Genomic DNA, 14,624 nt, shown 5'->3' on the forward strand with positions numbered 1-14,624 from the left:
AGCCCTTCTTTTATGGAAAGAGGGCTGGCTTGTGCAAGATATATGCCGGGAAGAGACCATACTGGGGTTCTGGCTGTACAGATGGACCCTCGGTCCAGGCTCAGCCTCTGAGCCAAGCTCTGTCTGTCATTGACTTCTTCCCTGGAATGACCTGGAGGTCACTCACTGTTCAAAGTGTGGGTCCTGGACTCTTTGGAAGGTGAAGGCGACCTATGATGTGAAGGGCCCTATGGCCCCGTGTACTGGGATCAACCAGCACTATGGCTTCAGACAACCTGTCACCTTCAACTTCTGAGAGCCTGGACTTTGTGCTTTTCTGCTTTGGGCCCTGTTATGTGTTCATCTTCATCATCCTGCCTAGTCCTTCCTCCTTCCTCTACCTCTCACCCAGTTCCGGCGTCCTCCTCTCAGGGCCTGGAAGAAGGTGGGGATGGGACTTGGGCCTCAAGCATGTGTGCATGTTCTGGGTAACTAGAGTCTCGGCCTCCCTCCAGACTCTGTGGCTTACCTGTGCATGGACTGAAGCAGGGTGCCAGTGCCAAGTGTACAGACAGTGCCAACCCACCAGAAATGAAGAGGGGAGGGAGTGGTCAAACACGAAAGAAAGCACTGGGCGTGGCTTGTGACTGGCACTCCCTCCCTCCCCTCTCCCCCTCCACCCCGAGTATTCATCCCGCTTTCCATCAGATGACATAGTCATTGTCCCAGTTATGGACAAACAGTACTTCAGCTTTTTATAATCACGTATGTCCTTTAGGTGAGTCTATTATTCTTTATTTTATTTTGAGACAGGGTCTTACGATGTAACATTGACTGGCCTGGAACTCATAGGGAATCACCTGCCTCCTGGGTGCTAATGATGCTAAACTTTCCATGAGTTCACTGGTCCAAGGTCCTTACACCCACCAATGTATGTTCATATAGTATGTTTCCAAACTCAGAAAGGTAAAATGATGTTAATTAAAAATGATTATACAGAAGTAACATATATTCACCATAGCTATTTAGAAAATGTAGATGAATACGTTTTATTGTATAATATAATCTAGGATCCTAATGTTCAAAGGAAATTACTGTTAATCCCTTGATGTGTCTTTCTGACTTCCTTCAGAAATGGAATTGTGCTATGTAGCCTGATGATTTGTGACCCTTCTCTTTTTTTTATTTTATTTTAAAAAATACCAAAATTCCCTACTGTTGGATATCTAGATTGGTTCCTAGTTTTTCAGTTTTTCTCCTGGTAAATATTTATACTTATTCCAATTTTCTTCTTATAATGAATGCGTGGAAGTGGGATCACTACACATAATGATAAGACCTCTCTCTCCTGGGGGGGGGTATATACCCTTAATCACTGCACTAGGGTGCTGTGAGTTCCAGGCCAGCCTGGCTTACAAAGTGAGTTCCAGGGCAGCCAGGGCTACATAGTGAGACCTTGTCTAAAAAAGAAAAAAAAAAGAGGTTCCATCCTCTTGTCTTCACCTCTTGAGAGCTGGTATTACAGGAGCACATGAGCACACTCAGCTACTGGTTTCAAGTAGCTTTTCAGATGACCTGCATAGCTACACATCTCCTGCAGCACCCTTAGCTGCACAAGACTCTCTGCAATGCTTCAGTTTTTACAAATTCCAGCATCAACTTTATATTTGTCTTCAGTGTATACTTGGAAAATATAAATATTCTCTACCTTGTAGTTCTTTGATCATTTAATAGAAGTGAGCTTTTTGCCCCATGGGTTGAGGAAGTAAGCCTTTGCCCCTGGGTTGAGGGGGTCCCAAACACAGGTTTTAATCGTGTCTTTAGGAAGACTGCATGCTTTGCAGAATTATAGTTAAAAAGGACTTTTTTTCCAGACTGTCTCTAGCTTCTTGGATTTACTGTCTCAAAGAGCTAAAATAAGAGATGGGGAGAGACCCAGAGGGAGCCTGGGAAGAAAGAGGGGCTCTGGGAGAAGGCAGTCACTATGAGGTACCTTTGCCTCGGGTGCACCCCAGGTCCTCACTGGAGAGCCTGGCCTGGGTGTCTCTAAATAGCTCCCTCTCTTTCTTCATCTTTCCCAGACATGATGGAACCATCCAACTTTTCCAACCTGGATCTGAATGAAGAGGACTCTGATGACCCTTTGGTGAACCTGGATCTGTCCCAACTCTCCATGTTGCCCCATTTAGCAGACCTGGTCAGCTACAGCATCCAAAAGGTCATCGGCTTTGCCAAGATGATACCAGGATTCAGGTAAGAAGCTCTTGCGGTGTGTGGGAAACTGTCAGGATCCTATGTGGAACTAGACGATGCCTGGCAGTCTTCTGCTGCTTCCCTCAGGCACATCCCAGAGCAGCGCCTACACCAGGACCTCTAGACCATGCCAAGACTGTCCTCCAGTACATGTAGCTGCCCAGCATTATGTTGAGAGACAGTTTTGAGAGCAGTTCCACTGCTCACTTTCTGGGTGATGAAATGACATCCCACCAAGGTTTCATGGCTAGCTAAGATCCTTTTAGGGCATCAGAACCAGGACAAGGAGCCCTAGATACCTGCATCTGGCTCCCACTGCTGGCTTGAAACTAGTCCTCACATCATCCCTTTAGATTCAACCTACAAGGTTCCTGCACACCCATTCTGAGGCCAGGATGAAGTGACAGTGAGCATATAGGACTTCTGGACTTGTGAAACAACTCAGGAATCCTAGGAAACTGGAGGCAGTTTCCCTGGCATATATGACCTGGCCATTCCTCACCCAAATCTGTATCAAAATACCACCTCCTAATCATACTAAGCCCTTCTTTCCAAAATAGGTAGAGATAAAGGATTCTTCTAGGGGAAGCGTTTTGCCTTACAGACTCATTCACGCAGATTTTGTTCACTCATGTCTAAATTTACTTTAATAATCGCATGTGGAGTTGGAGAGATAGCTCAGTGGTTAAGAGCACTTGTACAAGTGTGAAGACCAGAGTTCATATTCTTAGTACCCACATAAGAAATCCAGGCCAGGATTGGAGAGCCAGCTCAGCAGTTAAGAGCACTGGCTGCTCCTCCATAGGACCCAAATTCCATTCCAGCACCCACATGGTGGCCCACAACTGTCTGGAACTCCAGTTTCAGGGCATCGAATATGCCCTTCTGGCCTCCACAAGTACTGCATGCATGCGGTATGCAGACATATACACAGACAAAATGCCCATGCATATAAAGTAAAAATAAAAGTTAAAAAAAATCCAGACTAGTATGGTAGTCATGTAACTCCAACATTTGGAGGCAGAGGGGATCCCCAGGTCAAGATGGCTACCTGGACTAGTCACATCAGCCACCTCTAGGACCTAGGAAGACCTTGCCTCAATATACAAAGTGATGAGAGATCAAGGAGGATGTCCATTGTCAATCTCTGGCCTCTACATGTATGTTTACACATGTATTTATACACATTTGAACATGCACACACACCACATGTGCATATATAAATATATATGTATGTATATATATATGTATGTATGTTACTTGTATCTGACTATCCACGCAGTACTAAATATTCTTAAAACAATACAGTATTGTCACTTTTGATATATATATTGAAATATGATTAGACCTATATTTATGCATATCAATCTCTTCATTGTTTCCAAAAGTTCACTGGGTACGTTCCCATCAAACCTGTCTGTAGCATGGTCAAGAAGTCCGTTAACACAAAGCAATGCCATCATCCCTTCCTGTGGTAGCAGTAGCTAAGGCCAGACTGTTTCCGCATGCTGAAACTCGGGTTCCCTGCTGAGCCCTGGGAGCTGCTAGTGACTTGACAACGCTGGCCGCCGTTGGACAGACGCTAACATGAGGTGCTTTCCCTGGTTTTGTCAGCTTCTCACCGTGAAGGAAGACTTAGTTATTGTCGACATTACCACACCATCCTCTCAATCCTCTCAGCTCTGGTAGTTCACAGAGCTGCACCTCCCAGTTTCTTTCTGCCAGCAGACAGCCCATGTGTTGCCTTATACCTCTCAGGACTCAGGTGGAATCATGTGACTAACAAGTAGAAGAGAAACAGGACAAACAGTGTCGAGGCCCCCCACCCCACCCCCAGACTTCACTGCACATTCAGCTGTGGCGATAAGGCCAAGGGCTGTCGTTCTGTCAGCCAGGTGGGCACACTTGAGTCTCCTGTGTGGAGTGAGGCTTGCTTCACCCTCAGAGCCTAGCCTTGGAACTGGCAACACATCTTATTTAGTACAAATTCCACCTCCTTCCACCATGCTACACGCTGCTGTTTGTAAGCTCCGTGCCTTCTCAAGTTTTGTTTTGTGTAAGCAACTAGAAACACTCCAAGGTACTGGAGTCCTGGCGGAAGCCAGCTCCCACCTGAGTCTGAGGAGCAGTCTCCTCCATTAGCATCTTTCCTCACTGTGGTGGGGGGCAGGGTTGGACGGGTGGCTTCTGAGACACCCCCCCACACACACACACACATAATGTGCTAAAGTTTAGTGTTTGGAGGAAGTAGAGGCAGGAAAAACATCACTAATCCAGACCACCCAGCACTGCCTCCTCTGAGTGCCCCAGCTTCTGCCCCCCAACCTTTCTCTCTCATTATTTATTATTTAGCTCCTATTACTTACTCTCTCCTCCATTTCTCTCTCCAAGGCTGAGACAGTCGACTCCTTGCAGGCCCCATTTCCCCTCAGGGTTCACTAGCCTGGCCCTGTAGTCAAGGCTAAAGTATAGTACACATGAGCAGACATGGGAGCCACCCAGGTCTTGGGCAGAGCAGGCTACGTTGGGTTGGCGTCTCTTTCTCCAGCACGGCCTGAGACAGCATCTCAGCCAGTTATTTGACAAGAAGAATGGGCCAGGTCTTGGCCAGAACTCTGGAAGCACACTAATATGGATACTCTGACCAGACAGAGGGGTGCCACACCTGGACAGGAGCCAGCCTGGCAGCTCCCTGAGTCTGTGGTTGCCACACTAAGGGGTTGCCTTTTTTTCTGGGAACAGTAGTTGCCTCCCCGGCAGCTTTGATCTTGCTGCCTGAAGGCGAGGGAGACAGGTGGGGAAGGCAGGATGAGACGTCTGTGTGGGTGAGGGGCCTGGGGTTAGGATGCAACTCCTTCACGGGCATGGAGTTCCTGGGCTCTTCTGGGCGTGAACAGCACAGTGGTGCACCCTTGGCTCCGCTCCCTCCTTCTGCCTTCCAGCCCTCATCTGCCCCAGCTCACCCACAAGCCTCTTTGTGCTGCAAAAGAAGTGCATGGAGGAGGTAGGGTCAGGAGCAGCTTCTAAATGGCCAGGAGCAGCCATGGATACACAGGCTGAGCATGTCGGGGCTGCTGTACCCGGTGAAGTAGGTTACAAGGCCACAGATGCTCAAGCCCAGCTTCCTGGGCTGTAAACACCTGCAGCCTCACTGTCACTTCCATTTCCAGGGACGCCTCTAGTCACAGGCCCCAGAGGCTTCCCTCACCCTCTCCTACACAAGCATGTACCCTTCCATCCAGCACCTCTCTTGTCTAAACTGTGAGGATTAGGATACCATCTCTGGCCTCTGGGGACTCAGGTTCGATAGAAGAGATAGGCATGTAAACAATGGCTACCAGCGGATAAGAACTCTGCTGCAAACCTGCTGGAGGTTCCACACCGTGGGAAGGCAGGCAGGGAGGGGCTAGCCAGACAGCAGCTCAGTTCCAAGGCACACCCCGGGTGACCTGAAGTGGTCCCAGATGTGAACAGTGCCTGACGGTAGACGGAGAGATGACACTGGCCAGGCCTTGAGCTGGTACTTGCTTTAGCAGAACAAACCCCCTCCCGGTCCCCTGGGAACCATGGTTAGAAAGGCCCTGCATTTCCCAGCTGTGGGTGTGATGCGGGGATGCGGAGTCATTACTGTCCCCACACAGCAATAGTGTGTGGGGATCACAGTGAATACCGATCCTATTGGAATCTGCCTTTCGAAGCAGCCAGCGTGACTACTTACTTCTAGACATCTGTTCTGAATATAGCAAAGACCTTCGTCATGTCACATGGAATAGCAGGAATGGGAAGTGACCAAGATGCTTTGTATAGGGCTGTGATGCAACATTACACTGCTTGCGGAGGACAAAGCTGGTTTTTTTTTTATTTTATATGATTTTATACTTTTTCTGTAATTCCTAAAGGCAGTGAGCTAAAACTCAAATGGAGGCTGTGTTTTTGTTTGTTTTTGACACTGGGTCCCACTTTGAAGCTCAGGGTGGTCTAGAACTTACTATGTAGCCCAGGCTGTCCTCAAAGTCATGATAATCTCCCCTGCTTCAGCCTCCTGAATGTTAATCATAGACATGACTCACTATATCTGGTTAGTTTTTAGTTTTTTAACATGCATTGAGTACTTATACTTAGAAGCACTTAGATGCCATATTGTAAAATCTATTGTTGAATATAAAAAGATAATAGGACACCGTTTTCTCTTAAAAAAAAAAAAGCCAGGTGTTGGTGGTGCACGCCTTCAATCCCAGCACTCGGGAGACAGAGACAGGCTGTGAGTTGTGGGTTCAAAGCCAGCCTGGTCTACAGAGCGAGTTCCAGGACAGGCTCCAAAGCTACAGAGAAACCTGTCTTGAAAAAAAATACAGGACTGGTGAGATGGCTCAGCAGGTAAGAGTGCCTGCCAGCCCAAGCCGGATGCCCTAGGTTCAAATTTCCCAGAATCCATGGGAGAGGAAGAGAGAGAAAACTGATTTTCCAAAATCGCCCCCCGACCTCCACGAGTATGCCATAGCACACACGCACCACCACCACCCACAACAGTAGCAATAACAACAAACAAGATTTTAAGATAAAAACACTCGATTAGCTATGGTTAGGAGGTCTCACAGCTACGAGAGACATGTGGTGGCTGTGCGGCCGCTAGAACACGCACAGGTATCTGGTCCTATTGGTTATCACTCAGTAGAAGAGGAGGCTATCGATGCAGGCGCTAACAGTCTCACAGTTGGATCCAGAGGCTGTGGGCTTAGGTCTTGGAGGAGTCTGCAGTTGCCATGTGTCAACCACTCATCAAGCAGGCCGAAGAGGAGCTGGCCATGCAGCCTCCCACGAGAACCTTCCCAGGGGAGTACCAGTGCAGTTTCCCCATCCTGATCCTTGGCTAGCCGCCTAACCCTGGAAGCCTTCCACTTCCTGCCACGTATGGTCCGCTTCCTGCACTTACATACTAAAGTGCTGCAGAAAACATTTTAACCTGTCTGCAGAAGTCTCCTGCAGAGGAGTCTAGACAGTCAGGGAAGTCAGAAGCAAGCTGGCCTAGCAACTGCTTCTCCCTGCCGCTGCTCAGACAAGCCCAGCTCTTGACTCAGAAGACTGCAATGATTGGCCTCTTGTCACACCGACTTGTTTATTGATCCTCTTTTGTGCCCAGGATCATTCTGTGGGAAACAATAACGCAATTAAGAGATGCTGTTGGCTCTCAAGTAACTTATAAACAAAACTTAAGAGCTGGGAATGGTAATCCCAGCCCTGAGGAGGCAGAGAAAACTCCAGCCAGCCTGGGCTACATAGAACTCCAGAGTCCAGAACACAAAACAAACAGAGGCAGAGGCAAGCACAGGCAGGGCAGGGTAAAAGGTGAGCACCTCAGTATGCACTGGTGACGAGAAAACGCATACTGAGGTGCATGCAGAGTCAGCCAGACTGCTGGGAGTGAGTGGGGCTCCGCGGAAGATCACACTTGGTTTTGAGACCATAAAGGTGGGATGGAACATTAAAAGAAGATGTTTTTGAGCTGGGCGGTGACACGTGCCTTTAATCCCAGCACCCGGGAGGCAGAGGCTGAGGCAGGAGGATCTCTGTGAGTTCAAGGCCAGCCTGGTCTACAGAGCGAGCTCCAGGACAGCCGGTGGGGTGGGGCGTGTTTCTGAACTTGGTGAGATGGTTCAGGAGGTAAATGTTCTTGCTGTCAACTAGAAATTTACGTTCAATCCATGGGATCCACATGGTAGAAGGAGAGAGGAGACTCTCCCAAGTTTTCCTTTGGCCTCCACCCATGCGCTGCAGTCATGCGTGTGCGCGCACACACACACACACACACACACACACACACACACCATGTGCACACAAGATAAAAGAAAAAGAAAGAGTTGTTCCTAGCTGAAACTACATCCTCAAAGGTAGGATGTGTAAGAGTGCATCAAAATCGAATGCACAGCAGCGCCATGATGCAAGAATGGAGGGGTGGTGGCATTTGTAACGGGAAAGAGACCTGGAAAGACCAAGCAGAGCCAAACTGTGGAGTCTGGGCTTGATCTTGGGACGTTTGATCCCAGGGAGACTCTTGGGCATAAGAACAACATTGCCCTGTAGCAGCAATGGGAAAGATGCATGAGAGCCTGCACCTCTGCAGTCCCAGTAGGAGGCTGTCGCACAAACCGTGGAGAGAGCCATTGTCTTGGTATTGTGGTGCTGTGAAGAGACTCCTTGACCAAGGCAACACTTGCATTTAACTGGGGACTGGCTTACAGTTTCAGAGGGTTGGTCCATGATCATCATGGCAGGAAGCAGGCAGGCATGGCAGTAGCTGAGAGCTTTACTTCCTGATCCACAGGTGGCAGGCAGAGACAGAACCTCCAAACCCCGTGTAGGCTCTTTAAACCTCAAAGCCCACCCCCAGTGACACACTTCCTCCAACATGACCACACTTACTCCAGCAAGGCCAAGCCCCCTAATCCTTCCCAAATAGCTCCGCTCTCTAATAACTAAGCATTCAAATACACGAGCCTATGAGGGTCATTCTCATTCAAACCACCACAGCTGTGGCGACAGCTCAGGAGATCAGTTGCCTTTTTTGCAAGCATGAGGACCTGAGTTCAGATCCCCAACATACATGCAAAAGCCAGATGTGGCCATATGGATCTGTAACACCATTGCTAGGGTAGAGGTGCAAGAAGATCCCTGTAGCTCAGTAGCCAGGCAGTCAAGCCCAAATGACAAACTCTGAGTTCAGCAAGTGCCCAATCTCCAGACACAGCGTTCAATGGAAGACATTGGAATCAACCTCTGGTCTCCACACATACACATACACCAAGAACAAAAAACGATGGAGCTCTGAGCCAGAGAAGTCCTAGTGGGAGCAGGAATGAACTCAAGGACTCAACGGGTGTCCTGTAGACTCTGGTTATGCCTTTTGCAAACCTGTGTTGTGTGCTACATGACACAGAGAGCTTTCTTTGGCTGTCCTTTCTTCCTGTCCATAGTAGCCTGTGCTATCAGTCACTGAGCTCCTGGAAAAGCCTTGGTTTCTCCTCCCCCAGACACATTGTCTTGCCTTCTAGGATATCCCTGTCCAAACACTAAACAAGTGCCTGTGACTTGAAGATGTTTACTGGTTACCTGACCACCCCCTTCCTGCCTTCTCTACCAGGGATCTCAGCTCTGATGACCAGATTGTGCTGCTCAAGTCAAGTGCCATTGAGGTTATCATGTTGCGCTCCAATGAGTCTTTCACCATGGATGACATGTCCTGGGACTGTGGCAGCCAGGACTACAAGTATGATGTCACTGATGTCACCAAAGGTGCGGCTGGACTCCTCCTCTGTTTTCTCCAGCTCCCAAACTCTGGCTCTCTAACCTCTGGACTCTTGGGGTTGTGACCAGGCACATGGAAGGAGACGGGGCAACAACAGGGAGAAAGGGGCTAGGGGAATGCCCAGGAGTGGGTTCAGGTTGGGTGGGTGTTTCTACTCTCACGAGGCTGTTCTCTTCACAGCTGGGCACACCCTGGAGCTGATTGAGCCCCTCATAAAGTTCCAGGTGGGGCTGAAGAAGTTGAACTTACATGAGGAGGAACATGTCCTTCTCATGGCCATCTGCATTGTCTCCCCAGGTATGGAGCTGAGCAGAGAGATCTGGGATGTGGCGGGGACTAAGGGGTAAAGATCTGTTCAGAGCCTGCAGGGTAGTCTGAGAGAGAAGTGAACAAGAGAGGCAAATAAGAAAATGCTCACTTTGATAGGTCTGCATCGTCATTAGGGCATGTGGAGGGGCCCCTCAACACAGGTGGCTGTGGTGATATATCATTTATGATTTATTAAAGCATGCATGCTGGAGGATTCAGAAAAAGCAAAGCCAGCCACAAGCCATAGAAGTCACGCACACACCTTTGATCCCAGCAGCCTGAAGCTAGGAGGTGATGGTATACACCTTTAATCCTAGGACTCGGGATTAAGAGGTAGACGGATCTCTGTGAGTCCAAGGCCACCCAGATCTACACAAGATCGATCCAGTCCTAAAGAGAAACAGCTCACACAAAGATGATCTCAGCTCCTGGGATCACACGCCTTTAACCCCAGCACTAGAGGGGTGTAAAAGATAGGAGCAGGGTCTTCAGTATGAGGCATTCATTCTCCAGCCACATTGAGGATAGGAAGACATTCAGTCTCAGGATTTTACAGCCACGCCGTTGAGAGGCAGCAGGATAAGTCCATTCATCCTGAGGTATTGCTAAGAGCTAGTGGCCCCCTACTTTGTCTTTTCTGATCTTCAGCTTGAAGTTTGAGCCTCAATATCAGTCTCTGGGTCTTTTATTTTTTGTGTTGCATGTGGCTTTGTCCCATGGAGCCCGAGGTGATTCATAGGATTTTGAGAAACCAGATGAACAGGGTTCCATAGGCCATACATCAGCCTTGAGTGTTGCCAATACTCAAGCTCTGTTCTTGTGTGAACTGGGATGAACTTTTCTGTCACCTGAGATTCTTCAGAGGCAGGGTACAAACCCTTGGGGATCAACGGATGGTTTCTGCCTGAGTTGATTTTGGAGGCTGTGGGCTGTGACCTGATGGGAAAAAAGACTAGGAAGGAAGTTATGGTCTTAGAGATGTTATATTGGTGATAAAAGTCCAAAGGATACAGCCCCAACTCAGCCTGGACCACACGTGCACAGGGGAAAAACTATTAGCCTGTGCCCAGGAATGCCTTCACAGGCTGATGGCCCAAGGGATAGACATAGGTTTCCCTCCTGCTGCCCAGTTGGCATGTACTCCTCATTCACACGCTCAGTTACCGTGCCCAGGCACTGGGCAAGGCACAGGGAGTCTCGGCAAACAGGATAGACTTTTCTGTCATGAAGGTTAGAGGAAATGAATGCTAGTATCTGTTCATTTGCAATATAATAAGAGGTTTGAATATGAAGATGGCGTGATGCTACAAGAGAGATCCTAAGGTAGATCTGGAGCTGGCAGGTGGAGGGTATTGTGGGGGCAGGCTTCAGGAAGGGCTTTGAGTCTGGTCCCCAGTGATCAGTCGGACAAATAGACAAGAGCTGACTCCCAGGCAGAGGGAAGATCGGCTGGCCACAGGAACACCGAAGACTGAACCTAGGGGCAGAAGGAGTGACAAGGATCCAGAGGACAGATCCATTGGAGCCCAGGGAAAGACTTGGTCCCAAATGCAGTGGGATGGCACCGGGGAATGCTGACATGGGTATCGTGTGGGTGGATGCTGTGAAACTGAGCGTTGAGGAGTTCATCTGAGCACCCCGTGTCTTCCTCCATCCCTTGTGACACAGACCGACCTGGGGTACAGGATGCCAAGCTGGTTGAAGCCATCCAGGACCGCCTGTCCAACACACTGCAGACCTATATCCGCTGCCGCCACCCACCCCCAGGCGGCCACCAGCTCTATGCCAAGATGATCCAGAAGCTGGCTGACCTTCGAAGCCTCAACGAGGAACACTCTAAGCAGTACCGCTCCCTCTCCTTCCAACCTGAGAATAGCATGAAGCTCACCCCCCTTGTGCTAGAGGTGTTTGGCAATGAGATCTCCTGACCAGGGTGGGCCGCAGTGGTGCCTGGGTGGGGCTCCTCCTCCGGGGCCCCGTACCCAGGCTCTGGGCTGGCTGCAGCCCAGCAGTGCCTCCTGCCCTTTCTGGAGTTCAGTGCTTTCACCGCCATCACCCATGTCTGTCTGGCCCATTCTTTCCATTGCCCATCCGTCCCCCTTTCCTGCAGACCACAGGTCAGCCCTGTCCCTTGAGACTTCAGTTATGAGAGACTGCTACTCATTTGACAAAGAAACTCAGGTGGGAGAAGAAAGCAGAGGCTGCAGGCAGAGCCCTGCCTAGGAATGTTCCCACTCTGAGGGGATGCTGCTTGTGTCAAGGGATGCAGGCAGGAGAAATGTGCCCATGCCCCCGGGATGGCTACCTGTACCTCCCCTGACTCCAGCCCCCATGCCCAGAGCCTGGTGGGAAATCCCCTCCCCTGCCATAAAGGGTACATGGCCTACCCACAATCCCCTGCGTCCCACTCAGCCTGCTGCCAGTGTGTGCTATTCCATCCCTGGGCAGTAGGGCCTCCATCCTCTGCCATTGTATTCACAGACTCATTCACTGCCAAGATGACCGAATACACTACCACACTGGTCAATGAGTATTCACCTAGCACCATAGTTCCTATCTTTGAGGTTTTGTCATGGGAACCCCCAGGCCAGCACCTCTAGGACAGACCTTCTTCTCCATTACCAGAACCACTGACCTAGAAAACGCCTGAGGATAGGCCCCAGGGGGTGGAACCCAGGCCCGAGTAACAGAGCTAGCCTCCCAGCAGGACCATGAATGGAGACCCCTCTGTCCTTGTCATCAAGCCCAGGGTCCCCCAGCCTGGAGATAGTGAGATCTCTTCTCTCACCTACAGATGTGTCCGAACCAAATGTCCCCAACTTTCAGAAAATTCCCAGCCCTGTCTTCACCCCTGACCCTGCTAGTGCCTTACCACCTGCCTTGGAAAGCGCCTCTTTCTTGGGCCTGACCCCCTGGTCACCAAGGATGTCCCAGAAGTCATCTCAGCTTTTCCAACACCCCCATTTGGATCAGCAGTGCCCCCTCACTTACTTGGGGGAGCTACCTTTTCTCCACCTGGTAGAGGGGGATGGAGTAAAACCAAGAGCTACCTGGGTGGGCCTCCAAGCTTGCTTTGCAGATAGAAAACCAGACAGGAGTATTCCACACTCAGGGGTTAGGTGGAGAGGTGGTCAGAATGTGTGGGTTACAGTGATATGGGGCCAGTTCCCTCCTGATTCCCTCATTCCACCACCCCAAAGTCAGTGGAGACCTGTGGAATGGACATGTGATGGGCTAGGTATGTATCTTCAAACTCCATCTCTTCCTCTGCAGCAGCCCAGCCCGGGAGTTTGGAGCCCTGCCCTTGCTCACCCCCAAGCATACCCCCTTCTGATCATGGGTTGTAGGTGTGCGGGACCCACGCAGAAGAGGTTCTCATGAGGGGGGCTCACAGAAGGCCCTTCAAATACACGTTAGATTTGGGGAACACGGGCACATTGAAAGCATCAGTAGAGTGCGAAGGTCAGTGGGAATTGAGCCCCAGATGTGTCCTTCTATCTACATTTTTTTTAATTCCCTAAAAATCCTGGGGAAAAAATTAACATTGCAAGAACCATTAGTGCCCACCTGGCCCTGTGTTTCCCAGAATTCAATTGGAAAACATCTGGGGCCACGTTCCTGTATTGCATAACGGCAGTCAGAAGGCTTCATGTAGGACTCATTGGATGAGGGCTGTTTTCAGGGTTAGACTGTGTTCTAACACTGAAGTGGCAACACCTGTGTTAACGATTTATGAGTGTGTGTGTGTGTGTGTGAAAATACTGTGCATTGATCATTGTCACTCCACAAAAAACTAGAGAAACCTTTGATTTTAGCTGCAGAACACATTGATCCAGCTCGCTATTCAATGGGAGGGAAAGTTTGAAAATCGCTAAGCTACTGCAACCCCTTTATGACGAGAACCTGCCATTAGATGAGAGTGTGGCTTACTGGGGCTCTTATAAGTGGAAACATCCCTGTGCCCAGCACGTATAGTCCTGGGCCGATTTATATCAACCCTGTTTCCCACTGCTCTGGTAGTTGACCCAAGATTTGAGGAAGTCCTGGATTTTAGAGCAAAACTTCATCTGGGACTTTCTTTTTCCCCTAAGTAAAAAACCCACTCACCCATCCAGAGGAGGATGGCAGGCACTCCGGCCTCCCTGAGTGAGGCCTGGCTTTTGGGCTCTCCACCTCAGCCCTGTGTGTTGCTGTTGTCTTGTCAATAATAATTGTCTGTCTTTGGAACGCCTCCCTCTCTGTCCTCTTCCCTTCCTGCCCTCTCCATGAAACTAACGGGCCTGAGAAGGCCAGTTACTCAGCCCAAAGGCCCACCACCACTGAGGGAGCCCCCTAAAGGAAGCCTAGGAGCCAGGAGGAAAATGAAACAGGGCCAGGTAGGGTTGAGAAGCATCTAGTTTGCTTATTCTGAACACACAAAGGTAGGCATTGAAAGAGCTCACACTTCTGAGAGGTATTTTATTAGACATGAAGGGGAAATGGACAGACACCAAAATGGAAAATCAGCAAGATTTCCTGAGATAGGCCAATCCTCCAGCTGTCTAAGTGGAAGAAAGTAGGGAGTCCCCGCCAGGCCAACAGAGATAAATGACGGATATTGCAGAAGTTAGACATCTAAAGAGCCTGCCTCCAAAGAGGGAAAAAATGTTTTCCAAGAGCTTGTCAAATAAACCAATGAAAATGCTTTGCCAATGGTGATAAAAGTGGCTCATCCTTACACAGCATTTGTGACGAAAACCGCTGTAAATAAACGCCTCGTGAAAACCAACCTGCTTGATCT

At 49.5% G+C, this 14,624-nt stretch overlaps 1 protein-coding gene across 2 annotated transcripts in view; it reads left to right on the forward strand.

The window, feature by feature from the left end:
• Nucleotides 1–14,612, forward strand: part of Vdr (vitamin D receptor) — a 52,770-nt gene extending 38,158 nt beyond the window's left edge. For both annotated transcript variants that reach the window (XM_005067160.4, XM_040753894.1), the window contains 4 exons: nucleotides 2,061–2,232; nucleotides 9,371–9,522; nucleotides 9,716–9,832; nucleotides 11,513–14,612. In XM_005067160.4, coding sequence (XP_005067217.1) covers nucleotides 2,061–2,232; nucleotides 9,371–9,522; nucleotides 9,716–9,832; nucleotides 11,513–11,772 — 701 coding nt within the window. In that variant the 3' untranslated portion in view covers nucleotides 11,773–14,612. The remainder of the gene's footprint in view (nucleotides 1–2,060; nucleotides 2,233–9,370; nucleotides 9,523–9,715; nucleotides 9,833–11,512) is intronic.
• Nucleotides 14,613–14,624: the final 12 nt, after the last annotated feature.

Source organism: Mesocricetus auratus, unplaced genomic scaffold, assembly GCF_017639785.1.
Source record: "Mesocricetus auratus isolate SY011 unplaced genomic scaffold, BCM_Maur_2.0 Super-Scaffold_100010, whole genome shotgun sequence".
Classification (NCBI taxonomy): domain Eukaryota; kingdom Metazoa; phylum Chordata; class Mammalia; order Rodentia; family Cricetidae; genus Mesocricetus; species Mesocricetus auratus.